This window comes from Mustela nivalis (assembly GCF_964662115.1).
Source record: "Mustela nivalis genome assembly, chromosome: 6".
Taxonomy (NCBI): domain Eukaryota; kingdom Metazoa; phylum Chordata; class Mammalia; order Carnivora; family Mustelidae; genus Mustela; species Mustela nivalis.
The window spans coordinates 154,689,801-154,713,938 of NC_139025.1; the positions used below are offsets into that span (position 1 = coordinate 154,689,801).

At 63.1% G+C, this 24,138-nt stretch overlaps 1 protein-coding gene across 1 annotated transcript; it reads right to left on the bottom strand.

The window, feature by feature from the left end:
- Positions 1-264: 264 nt before the first annotated feature.
- FAH (fumarylacetoacetate hydrolase) lies at positions 265-23,742 on the bottom strand. Its single transcript, XM_082734342.1, has 14 exons — positions 23,563-23,742; positions 19,290-19,400; positions 18,546-18,667; positions 18,034-18,083; positions 15,677-15,767; positions 13,800-13,897; positions 13,637-13,689; positions 11,543-11,642; positions 10,746-10,876; positions 9,477-9,552; positions 8,090-8,136; positions 6,242-6,343; positions 5,431-5,548; positions 265-471 (listed from the first exon to the last, which is right to left on the bottom strand). The coding sequence occupies exons 1-14, from the start codon at positions 23,641-23,643 to the stop codon at positions 392-394; spliced, it is 1,260 nt and encodes a 419-aa protein (XP_082590468.1). The 5' UTR covers positions 23,644-23,742; the 3' UTR covers positions 265-391.
- Between the last annotated feature and the right edge of the window lie 396 nt (positions 23,743-24,138).

Below are 24,138 nucleotides of genomic sequence, written 5' to 3' on the forward strand. Positions count from 1 at the left end.
GCCCACCCTGCAAATTGTGGATTTGTCAGCCTCCACAATCACACGAGCCACATCTCTGTACACATAGGTATCCTCTCGTTTGTTTCTCCCAGAACCCTAACTAGTGCAGGCGCCACTCTCTTCCGCGCCCCAGCGGACGTGTGATGGGAAGGACAAGGATGCGCATCACTCAAGAATGAGGAAACAGAATAGTGTCTCTCAGGAGCCCCCTGGAGCAGATCAAGGGCACGAGTGACGCTCACACACCACGACGGCACAGGCACAGAGTGGGAAGGCCGAGCACACGGGCTTTATTCACCCCTGCACGAAGCACCAGGCCCACAGCCCCACGGACGGCCGCAGATGCCCAGACAGGGTGGGGAGCTCCTCACGTCCAGCAACGCAGAGACGGTCACGCGGGCGAGAGGGCAGGCAGCACTTTTCCGGCACACTGGCCAAAGCCGATGCGGTACCCGTTCCCCTGGCAGTGTCCTGGGACGGAGAAGGACAGGGTTAGCTACGAGGCTGCCGGGCTCGGGGGGAGCACAGCCCGAGCCCAGTCCGCTGGGCCCAACGCAGGAACGACAAACACATATTTTCAACAGAAGAACCACCGTCCCCAGAAGCCGAGCAGAGCCACGGGGGAACTGAGAGGCACTCCAGGCACGGCCTGCCATCAGGGGCCCTCAGAAGCACGGGCTTCGCAGCTTTCCTGTGGGGCCACCCCTCCCCCAAGGGGGCTTGGGTTCAAAGCCCCGGTCTGCGAATGCACCAGAGGCCACACTGCCTGAGTCCCACAGACGCCTGAGGTTCAACCGACGTGGGCTTCAGCCTCCGATCCCACTTCTACAGGAGGAGGGAAAGGCTGTAGGAGGGGCATCTGGAGAGCGGGGAGGCCCGGCTAAATGGGAGTTAGAGGGCGCGGTGTGCGCGGTTCCGAGAGGCCAGTGTGGAGGAGCCGGGAGCATCTGAGCTGGGATTGGAAGGGCCGGTAAGAGCTCACCACCGCGGGGACAGTGCTGCGCGGCACAGAGCCCCAGGCCGAGGGCGCGTGAGCTGCCGCGTGGGCCCCAGAGAGGCTGCCTACAGGGAGCCTGATAAAGACTCTGAGCCTGATTCTGAGGCCACTGCAGCTCACGGAGCAGTTTCCAGCAAGACATGACAGTACAGCTGTGTTTTAAAGGGACCCCGGGGGCAGCCCCAGAGAGAAGGCAGATGGAAACGCCCAGACTTAGGACGGTCAGGCCTCGGCCCAGGCCACTCAGTCTGCATCGCCTCCCCCCCAGGCCCTGGGCCTCCCGGAGGCCAGAGCAGGTGAGGGGGTGGCGCCAGGGGCTCCCGCAGGGGCTGGCCATGACCTTGAGTCACACCAACCCACCGCCAGACACCCCCACCTGCTGGAGAGAGGCTCCGAGTCTGGGGCTGTGCCTTCTGGTGCCTGGTTGGGATACGAGGAGACAAGGGTCCAGCACCCATGAGAAAACATAAACATCAAAGCGACCAAGTCAGAACGGCAGCCTCTTCCGAGGGCCTTCCTCCCGGCGAGCCGCAGGAACTGACGCCCATCCTCCTCCCTGACTCGGTCCATCACGCGGCCCCTGCCCTGGTCCCACGAGGGCACCACCCACCTCCTGGACACAGACCATGACTCCATCGTCTCCCTTCCCCACCAGCCGTCCCCGTGGGCAAGGCCGGCCACACCCTCCCACCGCACACTGCACAGCAGGTGGCCGAGATGGGTTCCCCCCGACAGTGCTGCTGACGGCGTGGGCCGGGTGTCCCCACTAGTGAGGCTGGCTGTGCATGCCGGGACGCTCAGCGGCATCTCAGACTCCTGCTCATGACAACCAAGGTTATCTGCGGACCTGCGGGATGTCCCGAGGGCAGAGCTGTCCTGGCTGAGCCCACGGGGCCAGAGGACAAAAGGAGCCACACCTAGCCTGGGAGGGACCCCAGAGCGTCCACAAGCCCCCAGGATGCTGCTCCTGGGTCTAGAGAGGAGAAGCTGGGACAGGTGTGTCCATGCAGGGGTAGAGGGACCCGAGAGGTCAGAGCCAGCTCCCCTGCCTCTCCCCTGCCACCACCAACTCTGAGAGCGAAGGTGAAAGCATTACCCCCCACCTTCTCTGGAAGGGCTGGACCTCCCCAGCCCTCCCTGGACACTGAGCTGCGGCCCACTCCCTGCTCCATCCCACCAATGGGGGTACAAATCCATGATGCAGCCCAGTCCCCCAGCTTCCCAGAAGGCCGCTCCTGCCGGCACACACTGTCCCCGACAGCAGAGCCCGGGGGGCGTGGGACCAGCCTCAGGGAGCAGCGCCGGGCCTGAAACTAGGGGTTTCTCTGCCACCGGAGCGTCAGGAGGGCCCAACCACATCACGGCACAGAACCAAACCAGAGGAAACGACCTCGGAAAGCAGATGGGGGAGGGTCGCGACCTTTGCGGAGGGCGACAGTGGTGGGCTTTGTGTCCCAAGGCCATTGGCTGCATTCTGGGACGGCCACCTGCACACCGTGTGGCTCTGGTCCAAGTCCTTGACCGCCCGGGACCTCCAAGGGCTTCTCTGTAAACCAGAATAACGGCACCGCGGGAGCCCCGGTGGCGATGCGTGTGGGGAACACGCGGCTCCTGGCCCACGGCCCGCGCCTCGTAAACCACCGCGCTGCTGTGTTCCTCGTGCAGCTCTGCGTCTGACGTCAAGATTGCCCCCAAGAGCGTCGGGCTCAGGATGGGGCTGATTCCACACGTCACGTTCTCCTTCTCTGTGTCCCTGGGGAAATGGTCCAAGGTAACAGATACCAGGGAAGAGTCTGTATCAACACCGGAAGAAAGGAGATCCTGCAGGGATGGGGCTCTGCGGGCCAGGGGACACAGGGGGAAGAACAGCGGGGCACGGTCCATGGACGGGGGAGGCCTCCTCGCCCAAAAGTGGGCCACGGAGGGAGCACGAGGATGGACACCGTCTGCGGGGCTCACGGGGGCTGGGGGAGCCGCGGAGCAAGAGCGGAGAGCAAACAGACGCACAGCCTGAGCTGCGGGGCTGCGAGGGAGTGGTGTGGCTGCACCGATGGGGGCTGAGACCCTCCCACAGCCACATGGGCCCCTGGCTGGTGCCGCTGCCTGATGGCTGGTGGGGGCCCCGGGGCAGGGACAGGGAGCTGAAGCTGCCATCCCCTCCTCTCCCATTCCAACTCCCTCCCCACCCAGAACTCCAGAAAACGCTTCGGGCTTGGTGCTCTAGCCCCTAAAGGAGGACCGAGGGCCTGCAATGGGTCCAGAAGCATCAAAGAAACCCTGGAGATAAGACTGGCCGCAGACAGGACCGTGGCCACAGAGAGGTCCACGGCCACGGAGAGGACCGGTGCTGCACCCCAGCTTCCCGCCAGCAAGCAACCCGCCGGCTGTCAACCTGAGCTCTTTGCTCTATAACCCGGGGCAAGGAGTCCTGGGCCGGGGGCTCCCGTGAGTGTAAGACGGAGTCCGGGCGGCGTGCACGCTACGACAGGGTTGGCCCCGGCAGGTTCTCAGCAAACCTCCGCGGAGCTGGAGTCCGGCCGTGACGGGGGCCGTGGGGACGGTGAGGCCCGAGCTCTGCCTGCACCTTCTCTACCAGCTCCGCATTGCTTACTCAAGCGACAGCGCACAACTCCCGCTGTGCGTCCGCACACAGTCAGCCTGCAGAGAACCGCGGGGCTGCTGCCGGCTCTCGCAGCACTGTGCAATCGGCTGACCGATGACCCCGAAGAACTCGGCTCTGGAGCCCGGACCGCCCCTCACACCACACTTTCTGCAGGCGTGAGTAAGTTAGGGTCCTGGATGTGGGGATGACCCCGGCGGGCCCTAAAGGCCATCACGAGCGCGTCACCGAGACGGGAGCCGCGGAAGAATCCGGGTGAGGATGGATGGAGAGGGTGGAGGGATGTGGCCGCAGGGGGACACCGGGAGCCACCAGCAGGCGGCTGAGGCCGGAGCGGGTCCTCCCCGAGAGCCACTAGAAGGAGGGTGCCCTGCCAACACTTGGGTTTCAGACTTCTGCCCCCCGGAACTGGGAGAGAGTGAATTTCTGGTGTTTTAAGCCAGCGGGTGTGTGGCCATCTGTGACAGCAGCCCAAGGAAGGAGTCCAGGCTGCTAGTCCAGCCGGGACACACACATACACAATTAACCAGAATCCGGTGTCCTAAAGGTACAACCCGGGCTGAGCGAGATGGGAGCCCACGGGCACGCAGGTGTCCGATGGGGCTCCCCCAAGGGCAGGGCAGCATCAGAGGGGCAGCAGGTGCACACCGGAAGCAAGAGGCCCCAGGGAGCCAGGAGGCGGCCCGGAGCAGACGGGGGACGGGAGCGCAGACCTGAGGCTGGTGTCCAGCGGCAGGACAGACGCAGCGGCCGGACACACGCCGGCAGTCCCGGCACGGAGAGGTGGCTTGGGGCGGGCAGCTGCACAGAGGGGGCGTGAGGCCTTGAAAGGCCGCTCAGCACCCTGTACCCACAGAAGGGGGTCAAGAGGCAGCCCACAGAAGAGACAGCGGCCCGAGGACGGGGCCAAGGAAGTAGGGCGACAATGTGGCACTCGGCATGCGAGCACGGGCACTGGGTGTGCCCACGGATCCGCACGCGAGCGTTCTCAAACACGGGTCCGGAGAGACGCGCGATGCTGAGAAGGGAAGCAAGGGCTTCGGAGTGCGTGAGGGTCCCGACGAGCACTGCCGCAAGGGGACCTCCGTCCCAGCACCTACTGGCAGCGAGGCCCCCGGCACGCGATTGAACCCTGCCGGGGGCTCCCGAAGACCAGACCCTGCATCTGCCTTACTCATGACTGGACCCCAGAAGGGGCCTCACAGCAGGTGTGCGAGAACGAAGGAACAGGGGCACCTGGGGGCTCCGTCATTCAACATCTGCCTGCGGCCCAGGTCATGATCTCCGGGTCCTGGGATCCAGTCCCGCACGGGGCTCTCTGCTCGGTGGGGAGCCTGCTTCCTCCTCTGACCCTCCTCCCTCTCATGATCTCTGTCTCCAACAGACACATGAAATCTTATAAAATGTCCATAAATAAAGACGAGGCAGCAGACTCCAGGAGGGTCAAGGACCTGGTGAGGGTCACACTGCCGGTGGGACCTGGGGTGCACTCGGGACAGAGGGCGCTGCGGGTCATCGCGGGGCCTTCCCCTCGAGTGATAACATCTGGCAGGCAGAGCGTCCTAGCTCAGCCCAGTCACAGGACACGGGGTCCTGGCATGGCAAAGCCCAGAACCCCGCGGGGGCCTGCCACTGCTCCCCAGTTCTGCTCCGGAGGAAGGGAGGCAGAGTGGGACTGCCGGGGTCTTTCCGGTCCCAGGATCTGAGGTTTAAAGTCCCCAGTGCCCCGGGGCTGGGGGGAAGGTCACGAGAAGCAGACGTGGCCTGGGAAAGCCAGAGAGGGGATGAGATCGGACGGAGGGGCCGTCCTCACCAGTTATGATGACTTCGTCGCCGTCCAGTAGAAACTTCCTGGTGTGTCCGTCCCCCAGGTCAATGGCCTTTGTTCCCCTCCACGACAGCTCCAGCAGGGACCCGAAGCTCTCCGGCTCCTTCGTCGCAGCAAGGGGAGGGAAGCCTCACATGTACTTACATCTCGGTGAGCGTGTCGGGGGCAGAGCGGACTCCTGGCAAAGCCGAGGAGCCCCGGGCAGGGACAGGGTGCTGTGCCCCTCAAAGACCCTGCCTCGGTGGGACCTCTGCCCCGTGCCCTGCTGGCATTGTTCGGAACTCGGGCAGCACTGGAACAGGGTGCCCAGGCCTCTGCCCACCCCGGGGGCTGCAGTGAGTGAACCCGACGCCCTCCCACTGGGAAGAGATTTCCCATTGACCCGAGGGCTGCGGTCAGGACCCGGTAGGAAGCGACAGGCACAGGCACCATCCCCTAAGGTTCTATGACTCTTCCACGGGCTCATGGTGGCACGGGGGGTCCAGGGCAATCACAGAGGGGCCATCTCATCCTGGGAGGGTGCATATGAGCCAGTGATGGCCAGACGCCACGGCCACTCCCTGACTCCCCCATGTGTCACTCGGTCCCCCAAGCAGAGGAGACAATGTCTCTAGGTCTGCACCTGGCAAGGAAACCCCTCATGCACCGCACCCCGAATGAAGCTGTAGAAGGAGGAGTTGTAAGATGCGGCCCAGGGGTTGGGAGGAAGCTCCTTCTGCAGGACGTGCTCAGGGCCTCAGATCTGTGTGCAGAGTAGGCTGTCTACACGAGCAGCGCCCAAGGCTCAGAGACTCACCGGCCCGCTGATGGTTCCAGAAGCCAGCAGGTCCCCAGGGCGCAGGTTGCAGCCGTTGACGGTGTGGTGGGTCAGCTGCTGGAGCATTGTCCAATACATGTGCTGTGGGCAGGGACACAGGGACAGGGAGGTGGCTCACCCCAGTCTCCTGGTTGGCAGTTGCACAGTCACCCATGACAGACGGCCTCCCCTGGGCTCTCTCCCGGTGCCCCAACCAGCTCACCCCGGTCATTCACAACAACCACGAGCTGTCCTCCCGGTGTCCCCCCTCCCCTCGATCCTGGCTGTGCTCTGGCCTCAGCAACCCTGCTCCCTCAGGCATCCCCAGCCGGTCTTCTCCAAGAAGGCCGACCTTCTCCCTGCTCAGATGCTCAGTCTACAACCTGCCCATCTGCCTGCTGCCCTGTGAATACCCTGGGGTCCCGAGCTGGCGTGCTTTCAAACCTCAACAAGCAGAGGCTTCTCTGCCTACCCCCACCCCCATACTCCGTGTCTACCCTGTCTCCCTGGCTCTGAAGCCCAGAGCCAGCAGGATGTCAGGCGGGCCTGGGAACGAAGGAACAAGAAGGGGGCTCCGCCTGGGGAAGGGGGCCGAGGACCACGGGGCCATCCAGACGCTCAGAGGCAGTGCCCGCCCACGCTTCTCCGCGCCCACAGCCGCTGAGATCTGCCGCTCCTGGAACCACACGTCCAGATGCAGGAGAACTTGGAATGGGCTCTTGCCCCCTGATGTCTGAGCTGCCTAAGGAGCCCAGAACAAGGCCCCGTTAGAAGGGAGACTACAGGAGGTGGGACTCTGTTGCTCGGAGAATGCTCACTGTTCGGAAAACACATGAAAAGGTGCCCAGCTGTGTGACTCCCTAGCGAGACGCAAACGCCTCGCTCAGGGCTTGGAGCAGCTCGAGGGCCAAGGTGCAGGGCAGCCCCACCGGGCAGGACGAGCCGCGAATGGCCGCCGGGAGAGGACGGGCTGCGGGGGGTGTGCGGGCTGCCTCGAGCTCCTGGGGACCACGTCTGAGTGGAGACACCTATGGGCTGTGCGAGCCAGAGGCGGCGCTCCTGGACACACCCCACCGGAAAGTGCCCGCGCACCCATTTCTGTCCTGGATTGTTCCCAGGGAGTCTGTCCTCGCCCCAGAGGAAAACAACGCGTGTGTCCACCAAGCATGGAGCGGAGAACCGGTGCTGGGCTGTCTCCAGAGACAGAAAGTCCGGTGGACCTACAATAACGGACCACAGCAGACGGCAGCGCCTCGAGGACCAGCCGCCCGGCCCAACCGCACGGCCACAACTCGGGAGCAAGGGAAGCCGGAGGGAAGAGAGCGCACGCTGTACCCTCCGATTCCATAAAACTGAACAGCAGACTGAGTTCATGGTCCCCTTGTGGGGGGAGGGGGTGAGAGGACATGACTGGAGGTGGGGGGGGCCGTGGAGGGCCTGCAAATCTCCCGTTCCCCAGCCCGGTGCTGGCCATGCAGGGATGCTGACTCTGAATTTCTAGGTTTTCCTGCGTGTGAGTTCCGCTTTGATGAGAAGCTCGGCTAAAGCAGATGGAAGTCGCTCGGATCAATCCGTTCCCCACCAGGACAGAAGAAGCCCATGGACCCTTACATGAACATCGATCACTCCCCCAAGGAAATCACCAGTCATGTCCACATGGCCTGCATCTGGAGGGGTCTCCGTGGCCTCGTGGTCTCTTTGGAAAGGAATAGGGCCACAGAAGCTCCAGCCCCATGCACTGAGCCATCACCATATCCGAGCATGGAAGCAAGCCTCCAGTTCCTTCCCGGGAGGACGACCCCACCTCCCACCCTTCCAAGAAGGGGTCAGCCCGGCTTCAAAGCTCACCTTAAAATTGGACTTGCACACCGTGGCTGCCCGGCTCATTCCTTCTCCTGTTGGAAACACAAGCAGTGTCAACAAGGGGACGTGACTCCTTGGATCAGGGAGGGGGACCACTTGTAAGGTAAGCGGTTCTGTGGCCCGTGAAACAGGCAGCTCACAGCACATCGGAGCGGGGACCTGCCCGGAGGCGAGCGCCGGGACACCGTGTGCAGGTCGGAGCCTGTCTGCCTCTCCCCAAGACGGGCAGCGCCAAGCTCACGATGTACGTCAGCAGGATTTATGAACCAGGCCGGGACCCCAGGCCATTAGCCGTGCTCACACCTAGAAAACCCTTTACTCCCTCAGAAACCTTGGCCCTGGCTTCCCCTTCGAGACTGCACAGAACAGGTGTGCTCTTTGGCCGAGGTCAGGTCAGGGTCCCCATGCCTACCCTGGGCCAAACCTGTCACCCAGATCCCAGCTGGGGCCGTGAGAACACCACATTCAGGATTGCGGCAGGGACGGCGTCTTGGAAGCCATCCCTGAGCTCAGTCCTCCCCCTCTAGATCTTTCTCTGTCTCTGGACACCACACCTCCTTGATAATCATCCCGTCCCCCACTGGGCATTCCCCTGGATGTTTCTAGGCAGACAGATGAGCCTAAGACAGAAATGGGCCCCAGAGAGGGTCGGTGGGTTGGAAGAGACCAGCCTAGATCCAAGGACACCAGGTTTTCCTCTCAGCCTGGCCAGTAGCCCCCGAAATGACTTGGGGTGAATCCCTTGTCCTCTCTGAGCCTCATCTTCCCGCAGTGTAACATGAAAGGACAGATGGCACCCTGGGGCGGACAGACTCAGCCATGACCCGCAGAGGCAGAGCCCCAGAGCGGAGCAGGGGCGGGGCGGGGCGGGCCCGAGCCACGGCCTGCAGAGCCCCACACCTGCCACTAATGTTCTACGAAGAGCCTCCAGGGCACGCAGGCCCCACCTGCGAGGCTTTGGGAGCCGACCGAGGGTGGGGTGTGGGGGACCACTGGGTGTGGGGGACCACTGTGGGGCCCCAGAGAGCAGGGCTGGGCTTTCCAACAGGCCTGGGATGGAGCGTGGGGCATGCGCAGAGGCTGGGCGGGTCCTGTCTGGCGGGCGGCGAGAGGACTCAGGCAGAGGCGGGAGGACCCGGACTCCGTGCCGTCTGGCAGCGACAGGCTGCTGATGCCCTGTGGGCCCCTGTGGTGTCCTCTGAGCACGGGGTGCCCCACCGCTCTCCTCCCTTTGCAGGACCCCCTGCAGCAAGTGCTGCCCTCTCCCTGCACCGTCCCCGCCCCCCAGGGGCTCAGGAGCGATTAGGCAATGGCACACGGCCACCTGAGCCCACCGCGGCCTTGGACACACCACCCGACTCCATGGCAGTACCTTTCAGGGCGACGGAGAGGCTGATGTCGAACGTGTAGGGCTGGTCGTGGCGCAGATACGGGAGGGGCTTGGGGTCCTATGAGGGCCGAGCACAGTACAGGGGCTGCTGACAGATGGTGCCGGCCTGGGGGGCCCCCACAGTGTACCAGCACCTGCTCCCCCAGCACAGGGCCCCCCCAGACCCCCAGGTAGGAGACCCCCACACAGCAGGGACCAGGGTGGTCTCACAGTCCAGGCTCAGGAAAGAAGCCAGGGGAGGACCACCCACAGCTCAAGGGCACAGGGGTCAGACCAGAACTGTCCCCAGAAAGCCCGGGAGCAGGCCCTGTGGAGGCAGCCCCACGGCCAGGCCACGGAGTCCACACGGCCGCCCACGCACCACAGTGTCCCCGGACGCGCAACGCACGAGTAATCTGGGGTGACTGTAACAGTTACGGGTTTCTTTTTATGATTAACTGGCTGGCTAGTGACACAGGCAGGGATACAAAGCAAAAACAAACAAAAAACCCTTCCTTTTCTAAACACATTACTTGAGTTTGAAAACGGGACCTGCTTTAAAAGAAAACTTCGAATAAGTAACAGGCCCCGTGGAGACCGTGTTGGGCAGGGCCGGCTCCCAGGAAGGTGGACAGGAGAGGGGCAGGAGGGATGCAGCGGGGGCCGCGGGGGGGCTGCTTCAGGAGGAATCAGCTCGCAGGGGGACTCCAAGCTCTGAGCACAACAGATGTCAGTGCGGCGCCCCAGGAGGGAGTTGCGGGGGCAGCACAGGGCTGAGAGCATCCGGGCCTCGGGGAGACATGGGAGGCAGGGGACAGAGTGCGGGGAGGGGCGGGGGGCTGCCAAGTGTCCAGGGGGGAGAGGTCACAAGGCGGGAGGCCTGGAAAGTGGGGCTGAGACCAGGCTGGCTCCAGGCTGCACTCTACAAGTTGGGCTCCAGGGGGCGCCACCGCACAGAGAGGAATTTGGCGAAGTCGTGCAAGGTGGCGGCGTGGGCAGGACCCCTTCTCTCCCTGCCTGCTGGCCTCTGAGGACTCCGAAGGGTGTCGAATTCTGTGTTTTCCCCCAAGAGCTGTGCGGGGAGCGGGGAAAGCCCAGGCAGGATGCTTGGTGCCAGGCCTGCCTGGGGTCACAGCAAGGGGTCCCCCAGCACGTGGGCCCACGGGGGGCTCCGAGCTTGGCTGCAGATGCCCACAGTGTGGACGGCTGGTGGGCAAGCAGCCGGCGAGGCAGAGGCCCCGCGGGGTAGCTTCCCGCAGAGCCCTCACCTACCTGCTCCGGGTTGGGCACGACGAACGGCATGAGGGCCTCCATGGGCACCACCCACGGGGAGATGGTGGTTCCAAAACTCTTCCCGAGGAATGGCCCAAGAGGGACATACTCCCACTTCTGAATGTCCCGAGCTGCAGAAGAAGGGCCGAGCAGGGCCCCAAGGCTCTGTCCTCCCTCCACCGAGGAGCACCGGACAGAGCCCGACCCCAGCCAGGCTGCCCAGGACCATGGGGACCACGGGCAACAGCGTTCAGGGCCAAGGACAAAGGTCCTTTGAGGTCACTGCGCCGGATTACAGCAAAGAGAAGGAGCAGGCAGGCATCCCCCCAGGAAGGGGCTGGAAGCTCATCCTTCCCCGGGGGTGAGGGGGTGGGAGGGAGGCGGGGACTCAGACACTCGGCACAGGGGTCAGGAGCCGCTGCGACGGTGAGCTGCTTTAGTCTGAAATCTCTGCCCAGCGACTAACTATAGTTAGTCTGAGCCCCAACCCATCCCTGTGAACGGGGGCACACAGGGCTGCAGCACCCAGTGGGGGGTGGGCACAGAGGTGCTCGAAAATGTCAGTTTTGTCTCCAGGTAGCTTCCAGGAACACCAGAGATCAGAGCAGGGCGGTGACTGGCCCGGGACTCAGAGCAGAGATGTCTGCGTGACCCCTGAGCCACGCTCCCAACCTCTGGCCAGCACCAGACCCCGAAACCATCCACAGCTGCTGAGCCACGGCCAGCACCCAGACTTCAGCCAGAGCAGGGCACGCACAGGGAGCCTGGCCTCAGGACGCGCCCTCCCCAGTAATTACCACTCCAGTCGTTCATAAGGACCATCCCAAAAATGTGCTCATGGGCCCTGGAAATGGGGATCGGCTCTCCAAAGTTGTTCCCAGGGCCTACAAAGAAAGCCTGACACGGGGGAGAAGTTGATCAGTGGGGGCACTGGCCTGGAGGGCGGAGTCAGGCGTCTCCAAGCCGGGCCAGGGACCAGGACTGCCCCCGGGGACCCAGGTAGGCTATGAATCCGTTGCATTTCTAAGTCACGGATGTGCCTGAGCGGACGGCGAGTCACCCTGGGAGAGTGGGGACCACCCACGGCCTCCTGACCGCTCTGGACCCTGTGACTGCCTCCCTCCCCCACCCCCAGCAAGCCCCCGGCCGCTGTGCCCCTTCCCCTGCACGTCTGCACCCACCCCCCACGCTGCCGTTCAGCTACGACGTGAACCAACATGCATTTCTGCATCACAGCTACACCGGGCTTATGGGGGACAGAAATCCCGGGGTGTATAATCGTGTCACAAAAGATCAGAAGCCGGCCTCCATAACGCAGCCAGGAGGGCCAGAGAGGGCATCCCCCACGGCCCCCACCCCGCCACCCTCCCCCTCTGCAGAGGCGAACCCAACACGGTGCTGGGAAACCAGCAGAAGCCGGAGACCCCATCACAGGGAGAAACGCGGAAAACAGTGGGCAGACACACACAGAACCGGCTGTGACACTCCAAGACCTGTCCGTTTGATTTGTTCTGTGACAGTGTTTCAACACAGCAAATCTTTCAATCGAGATTCAAAAATTTAAAAAACCAGGGGCACCGATTTCTGCAGAATCTTAGCACCACCGAGAGTGGGTCGTCCGTGCTCCCCACCCTGCACCGTCTCCGCACATTGCTCGGCCTGGTGTCCACCGCCAACAGGACCAACACAGGCGGGGCGGCGGCCTGCAGGCCCCCTCAGACCCACCCTGTTCCCCCCTGCCTCTCTGGCGCCACCAGGCTGGCCCACTCCTCTCGGGGTCCGCAGGGCACCCTTGCCGCAGGAAGCAGGGGGCTGGCTGGGAAGGCCTTGCTGTAGGGAAGTGCCCACGCATTCCTGCCTCTGGGTGGAACCCATGGAGAATCACAGGGCAGGACCGGAGGGACAGGGATCCAGCTTGCCTCCAGCCAGCCCTGGCTTCCCACGGCCCCACCCGGCGGCCCCACAACCCCTCCTCCTCCACCTGCTGTCTCGGACACTCACAGGTCCCCAGGACGCCACCTGAAACCACAGGTGCCGACGGTGGGAAGGTGGGAATTCCCTGCCGCCCACCTGCCTGCGCGTGCCCCCACGGGGCTCCGCTCCTGCCCTCTCGCTGCCCACAGAGCTGCGCCAGAGTCTTCCCGCCCGGTCCAGCTCCTCCCCTGTCACTGTCTTCGTCCCCCCGCCGTGGGGACTTCCCAGAGTTCAGCGCCCCTGGTAGAGTGCCCAGCCCTGCAGTGTGGGGGGTGCTCGGGGACGCATGCCAGCGTCCGGGGGCGGAGGCGACGGTAGGTGCCGCCCTGCGGGGCGTGAGCCCTGGGGAGAGCGTGCGGAGGGTGCTCGGAGGCTCTCCGTGTTGTTTCTTACAACTGAGTGTCATTCTACAAGTGTCTCAAACAAAAAGCTTAATTTAGAACCTGCAGGCCTGAAACAGCCACGGTCCTGACATTACGTGGGCCCGAGCTCCACTGCCGGGTGGGTGGGGCCGGGGGGAGCTGGGTGGGGCAGCCCCGTCGCACAGAGTCCGTCCATACAGAACACACACAGCTGGGACGAGCAGGTGCAGACGCCTGGCTCCTGCGGAAATACAGGGCCTGCCTCGGCCAATCACTCCCTAACCCTGCTCCCCCGTGTCTCTGTCAAAGGGCACCTTGTCCATCGTCCGCTGGTGACTCCGGAACAGAACGCCGGAGCACCGCCCAGCGCTCTGATTCCCTCACTCGGGGCGTCTCCGCCCGAGAGCCCTGCGACTCTGTGGGGACTGCGGGGGACGTGGCCGGTCACCCCTTCGCAAGTTCACGAACACGAAGGCAGGGGAAGGAGCCCGGGCGGCCCTCCCGGGGAGCGCGGCGGCGGTGGGACACCCACACGGAGACCGAGGCCCGGCTTACCATCTCCAGCTCCAAGTCCAAGAGCCTGCAGGCGCCGTAGACGGGCGGCTTAGCTGGAAGGGTGGCAGGAGAGAGAGGCTGTGGTGGGGGCCGGGCCCATGGAACCGGCCACGTGGGCACACGGAGCGGACACCAGTGAGGCCCGGGCGCTGGGTCCACTTACAGTCGTCGGGTCTCATCTGGCCCATGGGCCTGCGGATCGGGGTGCCGGACACCACGACGGAGGAGGCGCGGCCGTGGTAGCCCACGGGAATGTGCAGCCTGACGGGGGGGGGGGGGCGACCGTTACACGCCACAGAAGAGATTTCGACAGTTTCCAGAATCAGAAACAAAAAGGAGTGCACACACATACACGTGGTTCCAAAGCCCAAAGGCCGCCCCAAGCATCCATCCACGGGCCAAGGGGTAAGCACAGTGTGGTCTACACACGCCGTGCACAGGGACCACCGTGAGCACAAACGCTGGAGGAGGGGCTGGCCCCCGCCCTGACTCAGGGGAGCCGCGGCGACACCGCGCTGCCGGCTCGGAAAGGCTGGCACGAGTCTGCTTCAGAGCCATCGCAGAGAGCGGTGCACCCAGAGCCGGGGAGGGGCCGGCAAGCTAGTGCTTCACGGGGACTCAGCTGTCCCAGATGAGAAAGTTCTGGAGGTCAGCTGCAGCCTCCCAGAGCTGGAGAAGCAAGGGCACAGACTGTCCCCTGAGGGCTCTGAAGGGAGCACAGCCTGGCCAGAACCTCAGCCCCAGGCCGGCCCCCAGAGCCCCGAGGGCTCCATGTCTGTCGTCCGAAGCCACCGGTTTAGCGCAGTCGTGCGGCTGTCCAGGAAGCAGAACCAGGACCACAGGACAGAACCACGCGGACAGGGACATTCCAGGTGGGCTGCACGTCTAAACCTGTGCCATATAAGGCTCCAGGAGGTGCACAGAGCAAAGCAGACTATCTCCCAAGTCCTTGGGCTGGATAAAGACTCAGGACGGCAGGAAAGTGAATGTCATTTAAAAAGATGTGGGGAAAGACAGCCAAGTAAGAGGATGCCACGCCGGGAGGAAGGATTTACCCTGCTCCACAGTGAAGGGTCCGTGTCTATGACCTGCAGAACATTCCTCCAGACTAATGAGAGAGCAGGGACTGCACCGAGAGGCGGGCAGGGAGAAGGCCAGAACGTGTGGGAGAGTATGGAAAACCGGCAAGAGTTTGGCCCCTGGGGGAAGGGAGTCAGAGGGTGGGCGCACCCACACCCCGCGTGGTAAAGGACACGTGCAGAGAGTGAGAAGGGCATAGCCGTGGGCCGCCTCACCTCCGACACCGGAGAGAGGCCCGTTCGCTCCCACCTGCGGGCGGACACGGCCCGGCTGCCCCACTCGGCCCGGAGCCTGTACCCCAGAGCCCGGTGTGCCCCAGACTCGCCCGCCCTGCTCTGCGGCCTTGGCCTCGCTGCTGCACATCTCTGGGTCATTAACCTGCTGTCTCTGTCCCTCGGCCTCCCTCATCTCGATTCCGAGGGACGTCCCCCACCACCCCAGGGGACAACACAGCATCTGGCTCCCTGTTCCCAGTGGGGCATGGCCTTGACCTGGGAGTCAAAAGCCGCCCCTGGCCCCGTCTGTCCTCGGGCAAGCGCACCCTCCTCAGCCTGCTTTTGCCCCACGAAACGGGGCTAATGGTGGGCCCAGCCTCGGAGACCCCAGCAGCCCCCGTGCAGATCCCAGAAATGAACTCGGCTCACGCTATGGGCTGACCACACTTTGGCAAAGAGCACGGGTGCGCCTGAGGCACGGAGAAAGCTAGGATGCGAGGCGTGCCCATAGAGCCGTAATCCACGGCTTACGAAGGAAGGAGCCTAGAAGGGCCACACATGCTTGGGGACGGACCTCCGGCCCCTGTTCTCTGGATGAAGGGGCCTGGAGGACAGAGGGGCGGTCCCTCTGAGGTGGGACGTGGTGGGTCCCCCACCCCACCCTGGTTTCTTGACCCTGGGAAAACGGGCTGCTGGAAGGGGAAAGGCCGGCTGTGCGCTGGGTGCGCCCCGGGCCCCGACACACCAGTTAGGCATCAGCGCGTTCTCCTTGCCGCGGAACATGATCCCCACGTTGGTGGCGTGCTGCCGGGACGAGTAGAAGTCCGTGTAGTCACCTGCAGGGGAGACACGAGAGGTCCCCAGGGTGGCCGGCTGCCCGGCACAGGGAGGGTCGGGCTCAGAGACGGGACCACCAGGCGTCTGGGCCACGCCAGGTCCCGGGAGCACACCCCAGCCGCGCAGTCCAAAGCCCGGCTCCAGATGCCGCACAATGGGCCTCACTCACGGTTTGTTCTGAACCACGAGGAGCAAGGAGCCAAGACTGAAAGAGACCACGGACACCCTCCCCCTCCCGGGGCTTCCCGCCTCACCGCTCCCGGCCCAGGGCTCTGCTCCCCACGCCTCTGCTTGAGCTGCACCTGCTCCCTGTTTGTCTGGGCCCAAACCCTAGCAACACTGTGAGGACCTTTCCCTCACTCCTTCTGGCTGGACTGATCCAGGAGGGAGAGGAGGAGGAGGGGGAGGAGGGGAGGGAGGAGGGAGTGGGGGGGGGACAAGGAAAGGAGGAAGAGGGGGAGGGGGAGGAGGAGGACACAGGTTCTATGGCCCGGAGGGGGAGAAGGGGGCGCACTGCCTTCACAGTCCGACCCCAGAGGTAACAGCCGAGGAATTCTTGGGAAGAAGAAATCCGTAACCAAAACCAAGAAAGGTCACACCCAGGCCCCACCCCACAGGGCACGAAATGACCAAATAAAGTGCACTATCATGGTGGGCGTCCGGCTGGCTGGGGGAGGGTACGCCTATGACTCTTGATCTCAGGGCTGTGAGTTCAAGCCCCACGTTGGGGGGTAGAGATTACTTAAAAATAGAATCTTTGGTAAATAAATACATAGATAAGTACTGATCCTGATCCCGATCCCAGCCCTAAAGGGACGTGCTCCCTTTGCCCCCGCGGGCGTCACCGCGGCCCTCGGCAGACATTCCAACAGTAATCCTTCAAAACGCTGTGAGACGGCGTCTTCTGAACCATGACAAGGGACGGCCGCATGTCCCTGCGCCCACTCGGGAGGAACTCAGGGCTGCGCACTCCGCCGTGAGACCCCACCCAGGGCCCTGGCAGGAGCCCAGCACACAGCAGTCCCGAGGGGGTCCTCGCAGAGCTCCCACTGCCTGTCTGTCTTCAGTAGCTGGTGTACGTCCACATCCTGATCGCGGGCGGGGGGCTGGCAAAGGTGGCGGACAGGAAGACGCCCCACCCTCCCGGGACAGGCACGCGATTCCAGAGGCCCCGCCGGAGTCGTGTGCACGATGCCGCTGAACGGTTCACTCCAACGTCACCCAGCTGGTAACTTGTGTGTTACATGTATTCTACCCCAATTCAAACCCATTTCTGTAAGACCGCCTTAACGAAACGCTCGTTTCTCCTTAACAAAAAGTAAAGGCTCCAGGAGACACAGGGAAGGAGTTCGGGTGATGCTGGGATGGACAGGAAGGCTCATGCGCAGCGTGAGGCCGTCCCCGTGAAGCCTCTAGGAGAGGTGGCACTAGAGAGACGGCGGGCGCCTGGCATGGGCGCAGGGTCGAGGGGCTGGTGTCTCAGGAGCGGGCGGGGGCCGGGCTGCAGCCGTCCCGCAGGCCCCGTCCTCACGGGGAGCGGGGACTTGCCCCCACAGGAGCTGCCCAAAGGAGCAACACAGGCAGCAGGAGGAGGAGAGCCCTTGGAAGGTAGCGGCGGCTGCGGAGTCAGGCGAGGCGGGCGGCTTGACCCGTGCACTGTGCTCTGCCCCTTCAGCTGCTTTAACCCACACACCCTAGGATGGGGTAGGGCCTGACGCACGGACCCGTCCTTCGAAGGACATTCCCCACCAGGAAGGCCCGCCGGACGCTGTGCGAGGACGCAGGCTGCAGAGACAAACGGGGCAGGCACAGCACAAGGCCTGCCGCAGCCCCGCAGTGCTGGGTTCCCGAAGCCCGGAACAGGGGCACCAGCACCCAGCGGGTGCAGGGCCTCCCTCTGCTTCAGCTAAGGGAGTCTGCACAAGGGCAACTGGCCCACTGAAACCTCCACCAGACCCCCTGCCGGGGGCTCCGCCGGGGGTTCTACAGGACCCTCTTTCCTCAAACCCCCGACTCAGACTCACAGATGAGCTGGGAGCATGTCCTGTGGCTTCGAGGACAGAGCGATTTGCTGTCAAGGGAGCCAGTGCTAACTCAAATTCCGGCAGCCGGCAACCCCCCACGAGGGCTCTGGCTTTCAGACTAGCCTGGGTCCGTGAAGGGCATGGGGTAGAGCCCTGGACCCCGCCCCATTCCCACCCCCGCCAGGCAGCCCTCCAGCCATCCTGGTCCCCTGAGCGGCTCCCGTGCAGGGACCCTACGTACCTATGGCGGCCGGCAGGTGCATCACAGCTGAAGCCTGGGCAGTGAACGCCCTGTAACACAGAATCGGGGCCTTCAAGGTCAAGTGCGAGAATCAGGGCCTTCAAGGTCAAGCGCAAAAGGAGAAGGGGGGTCCCTGCTCTGGCCGTCCACCGCAGGCTCGGACCGAACCAGCCCGGGAATCCTGCTCTTGGTCTCTGGCGAGCACCCCCGGCTGGCCAGGGTCCGAGCAGGCTGCAGCAGGCCTCCTGGGGAGGGCCTGGGCCCGTGAGAGCCACGATGCCTCCTCTCTAGAAAACAAGCCAAATTACTCCTTCTCTGAGAGCCACGCATGGACGCGGAAGGTGCTGATGCAGGAGTGGGCCAGACCCAGCCGGGACCCTCCAGTCCAGGCACGTGGGGCCTCCCAGTGGGCCCAGAGCCCCACCGCCAGCCTGCAGCGGTGGCTCACAATGGCCGTGACCGCACTGTCCCCTCCTCCCCACCTGCCCACGTCACATCCGCGTGCCCCTCACCGTCTCCGAAGCTCCGTGTCGTCCCGGAGCCTGGCGTGGCTGGCGGACAGCAGGTTCTGCAAGAACGCTCTCGCCTCCTTCCAGGCAGCCTGACCCAGGCCCATGAAGCTGTTGAGGGTGGGCTGCACGGGGACAGAGAGGGTGGACGGCCCATGGGGGGGGCTGGGAGAGGGGCTGGCCACCTTCGGGGCCCTCACGCAGGACTTTCTCTCTGGCCCCGGGGGGACGTGTCCCCCGCCACCCCTGGTTTGCACACGATTGGCAAAGCCTTGGAGCCACAGTGCTGGGTGCTGCCAGGGACCACCGAAGGGGGCTGTGTTCCTGTCCCAGAAGCATACCCTCCATCTGCGGGGGCTCCGTCCCCACGCACCCCACCCCCTACGCGGGGCAGTTCTCAGCCCTGGCGCCGTGAGAGCAGCGGCACCATGGTCTCGGGGCTCCGATCCTAGTAGCCACGTGACACGGGAGAATCGTGGCTTATTTCCAATGAAAGCCCCACCAGGTACCGAGGATCTGGTCCTGCGCCAGAGGGACGGGAGACGTGTGTGGAGCTTTCCGCACATGGGACATGCTCGATCAACACTGTCCTCCTTCCCGACCCATGGAACGGATGGACGTCACAGCACCTGACCATTTCCATGGCCGTAAAGTCATGTCCACCCCACAGGGCCGTGGACTTGAGACTGACTCCCGGCTGGTGCCGTCTGTAACAAACGCAGCCGACACGCCGCTTCAGTGTCCTACCTGATCGAAGACATCCTGGTGTCTGGAGAGGACAGGCCCCGTGAAGAGGTGCTTAATGACACTGAGGTCCAGGATCTGGTCGCCAATGGCCACACCGATCCTTGGCCTTGGCTGGAAGGGAGACGTTTGGTCAGCGCTGGGGAAGGCCTTGGCAGGCATGATTCTTTACCCGAAAAATCTGGCTAGTCAGGAGCCCATGGGGCCCCCCTCTAGATGGCCCTCTAAGGAGAGGGACTGAGGAACTGGGTCCTTAGCGCCTGGGTCCCAACTCCCTTTGTCTCCCAGTGGACTGAACTGCCCCAGGGATCTCTGCCCGGGCAGAACCGGTGACCCTCTCTGCTTCCAGGACAAGGAAAGAATCTATGATCACTGAATGGGAAATAAATCCAACATCCCTTGGAGAGGGGTTAGGTGCAAGAGGCCTAGTCCACGCCCCTTACAGAGGCAAGTCCCCAGGGAAGTTCCTCGGGTACTGCTTGAATGCCTCTGGTGATGAGGAGCTCACCACCTCACTGAGCAGCAGGATTATTTCCCGGGATTAACTGAGGCCCTCCCTCAGGGGAATTTCTTTGCACAGCAGAGCAGAGTGTCCCAGGCACAGGGCTGAGGGCCAGGAGCTTGGATAAAAGAGGCCTGCTCTGGCTCAAATGGGACGGAGTCAGATCATGAGGGGCCACAAAGCCAAGCTGCTGAGAACATGTGGGCCCCGACATAAAATCCAGCTGCATCTCTGACTCCTGGCCCTTGCTCCTGAGCTTTGCTGGTCAACAAGGAACCAGAGACCCAAGCACCGCTGAGCTCCCAGCTCTCCCAGGTGGCCAGTTCTGCCATTTCAGCTCCAGAGAGCCTAGAGGTGGGATGACAGGCTGGCCTTCTCCTCACTGGCCGCTCATTTCAGCAGGATTCGAGGAGGTGGCCATCTCCTGGTACCCGTTGGGCCCTGGGACTGGGGCAGACAACAGCCACACAATGACCCAGCCCTGCCTGGGGGCCTGGCTACTCCTTCCAGGCGGCACTTCTGACTCCTCGGGCCCCAGCCTCCCCCTTCGGCAGATGGCAACGCACATGATGGATGAGCTCCTGGACCCCAGTGGCCACGCTCTGTGGGGTGTGCACGGCAGACCCTGGAGCCATGTTCTGACCTTGGCCCCAGGCCCATTGAAGGTAGGAAGGAGCCAACGCGAGAGCAACCTCCGACACCGGGTGACAAGCGCGGGGCCAGCTTCCCCGGCTGTAAGCCGAGCCCAGAGCGCCCTCGTGTGCCCCTGACCTGAGGACAGGGGTCAGTCTACTTTAAATGCCAGGGAAAGGGGCACCTGGCTAGCTTCGTCGGTAGAGCTTGTGACTCTTGATCTCGGGGTTGTGAGTTCGATACCCACGTTGGGTGTGGAGATTGCTTAAAAAGGAAATCTTAAAAAATAAAAACTAAAAACAAAAAAATGCAGAGAGTTGAACTCTTTAGTGCTGGATGGGAAGTGGCTCCTGGCCAGGATCCAGGACCTGAGTCCCCACCGCTCTGTCACTCACCATACTGTCCTTTGGGACGAGTCCCTAGTCCTCTCAGGGCCCAGGGTCCCCTGCCTCATGTGAGGGAGACAGATTGGGAAGAGAGAGCCCACGGGTCTGACTGCGAGAGAAAGCACATGCATTGCCTCCAGATTCTCTGCCACAGACCACGTTCAGAGGAAAGCTTTACCCCACGCCCAGGCTGATGAAGACAGAAAAGCACAGGGTTGGGAAACTCTCCCACGTGGGGTCCAGCCCCAGTTCTGCTTCTTACTGGCTGTGAGACCTGCAGCAGGGCTCTTTCCCGTTCAGAGCCTCAGTGTCCCCAGTGTCCCCATGAAATGTGGACAGTAACGGAATGGCAGGTTTGCTGTGGGAGTTCAATTCATGTCTGTAAATCTCTTATCTCGAGGCCACAGGGCCGACATCCATTCAGATAAAAACAGTTAGGAAGCTTCACCTCCACACCAGGAGGACACAAAGGTCACTCAAGTACCGAGGACAGGGGAAGGATGGGTGCCAACTGTCCAGAAGCAAAGGCATGGGCTATAGGTTTGGATGGGGGGGCAGCAGGGAGCCGGATCAGAGAGGCGACACTGAGGCTGAGTCCTGAAGAGGGGGAGGGAATTAGACCCGCACAGGGTAGAAGGAAAAGTATTCCAGACAGAAGGGACAATCCCTGCTAAGGTCCCGAGGCAGCAAGATGCTCTTAGAATGTTCCAGGAACTGAATGGCAGCCAGTGTGCCTGGGGCCAGCAGAGGGCCAGCAGGCAGAGGCAGGGCCAGACTACAGGGAGTCCAACCACTCGGCCATGGGCTGCAGACCACCAGGGGCGGCGTCCCCATAGCCAAGGCCATCATTCCCACCTTCACAGACAAAGCCTCCTGCGTTCTACCAAAACCTAAGCACCCTGAGATGGCGGGAGGGTGTCTTGTGTCTGTGATCCCCGACCCCCTCCCAGAGTCTGGCCCAGAGTTGGGGTTCTCAGGTGTTCCCTGAATGAGAGAATGAATGCAGGAATGACAGGAGCCTTGACGAGCAGACCAGTCTGGAGAGGCAGCCGCAACCCTGCCAAGCCCACCAAGGGCAGGACAGCTTCAGGCGGTCTGCCCCAGGAGGACGCCCTGAGCCTTCCAGAATGCCCGAGGGGCAGCGTGCTTTTCAGAGGCCATGGGAAGGGACTCTGTCTCCAGCCTCTTCAGTGGCTGTCCTTGCACATTCTAACTGGCCAACAGCAGGGGCTCAGGTCCAAAGGCCACCAGCCACCCTCCAAGGGGCGTTCATCCCGGTCATCCCAGGGTCATCCCGGAGTCCTTCGGAGTCATCTGCCCTAGAGCTTGGAACGAGTGTGGTTGGCTAACATGGGTCAAGGGTTAACCTGCCTCATTGTATTCCTGTCCCTCCAGGGGACCAAGAGTTAACTTTCTGGGCCTTGCAATGTTTGCTCAGTCCTGGCCATTGTGAAACCACACATGGCCTCTTGTAGGCCATGCATTTGCTGCACACAGGCCCACAGAAGGCCCGTCACTTGGGGTCAAAGGTCTGCACTGGCGGAAGGGGCAGACTGCCAGCAGCTTCACTTAGCAAATATTTCCTGAACACTGCTGGGAGCTGGCAGATTCTGGGCTTCTGTGGTTTACAGAGCAAAACATACCGTGAATAAATTCAAGGGAACCTGCTGTCCCTCCATAGGGACCTTCTTGCAGATTTGCCAATAAACCCCTAGTTTTCAAAGATTTCTTTCTACCAATCCGACCACACTAACTAAGTGGAAGCTCCTTCTTCTGTCCATAAGGCTCCTTTTGATCAGCAAGGGAATGCCCGGGAGTCCACCCTCGAGCTCAAAGAATTCTAGCTGGAGGGAGATTAACTTGACATCTTCTAGCTCAAGGCCAGCAAAGGACTCATCAGTCTAAGCTACTAAAAATGCTGAGGACCTCAACATTTTCCCAATCCTAGTTTAAGGGTGTAACCTGCGAGATGAACAGTGGCCATAACACAGTGTCTCAGGGGACAGTTAACAAACCGACATGACTCTGGAGGAAGCAGTAAGACCAGGGGCTTCGACTGCTCAGCAGCACTAATCAGGCATTGGGGCACCTGTAAGGCCCAGTCGGTTAAGCATCTGCCTTCAGCTCATTGAGCCCCACAGCAGGCTCCCTGATCAGCCGGTCCTCTGCTTCTCCCTCTCCCCCTGCTCCTCCCTCAACGCCCCCCCGCCCCCCCACCCCCGCCTCGATCTCCTGCTCGTGCTCGCTGCTCTCTCTCTCCCTCTCTCAAAAAAATTAAAATCTTAAAACAACCCTACAAAACAACAACTGCACTTGCTCTGCTAGCCTGGGAGAGCCAGCGGCAGGTTCATTCCGCATTTAATCCCTGCACACGCCCGCACAAACTGAGGCCCAGAGGCTCAATGATGTGCCCATCCAGAAAGTTACCAGGACCCACATACGGACGCACATACGCTGGGCGCCAGAGGCTCCTCCAGAGACCGCCCCAAAGCCTCCACCCGCCCCCTCTCACTCCCTCCTGCCCTCAGTGACCTCGGGCAAGGGGCTGCCTCCGCGGGGCGCGTCCATCAGGGGAACCACGGCCCTTCCCCACCCCGTGACTTCGGGGCCCTCCGCGGGGCGCGTCCAGCAGAGAAACCAGAGACCCGCGTCCTGCCTGCTGGGCACTGGCCACAGGTTTCCCGGACCGGGGCGAGGGTCCCAGCGGAGGCGGCACCCTCCCGTCCCCGCCCGGAGGCCGAGTGCGGGAGCTCACGTTGCCTGGGGTGGAAAAGACGCCGTAAGGCAGGTTGTGGATGGGGAAGTCCGAGTCCTCGGCCACCGCGACGAAGGACATGCTGGTCAGTAGTGAGCAGGGTCTCCGGCTGCACTCAGCTGGGTCAGGTGGGATCGCGCCCCGGGGCTTCTGCTCTAGACCCCAGGCCCCGCCCCCGAGGCTCCTCCCCCAAGGGCTCCGCCCCCGCGGCTCCACTGCGGTCCCGCCCCCTCGACTCCCTGGCTCCACCCCCATCCCGCCCTCGTGGCACCAAGGCTCCACCCCTGGCTCTCCTCCCTGGGCTTCATGACTCCACCCCCGGCCCCGCCCCGTGCCTCCACCCCTGGCCCCACCCCGCCCCCCGCAGCTCCACGCTCCGCCCCCGACCCCGACCCCCGCCCCGTCCCCGCGGCTCCACCTCCCGCCCCCGACGCTCCGCTCCGTCGCTCCCCCTGAGCCCCCGCCACCCGCCCAGGTCCCGCTTCTGCCGCGACCCGGGGGCACCGCAGCTCCCCTCTGGGGAACGCTCCCGGGTCCTCGCCGCCCCGCACAGTCTTCCCCGCAGAGCCCCGGCCC

What these genes read in the sequence shown, in the direction of transcription:
- FAH (XM_082734342.1), bottom strand. Translation starts at nt 23,643, where the DNA reads ATGTCCTTCGTCGCGGTGGCCGAGGACTCGGACTTCCCCATCCACAAC. An exon ending in TCGTGCCCAACCCGGAGCAG is followed by an intron (nt 9,553 to 10,745) that starts GTAGGTGAGGGC and finishes CGGCCCTCATAG; the next exon opens with GACCCCAAGCCCCTCCCGTA. An exon ending in CTGGAACCATCAGCGGGCCG is followed by an intron (nt 5,549 to 6,241) that starts GTGAGTCTCTGA and finishes GCTGCGACGAAG; the next exon opens with GAGCCGGAGAGCTTCGGGTC.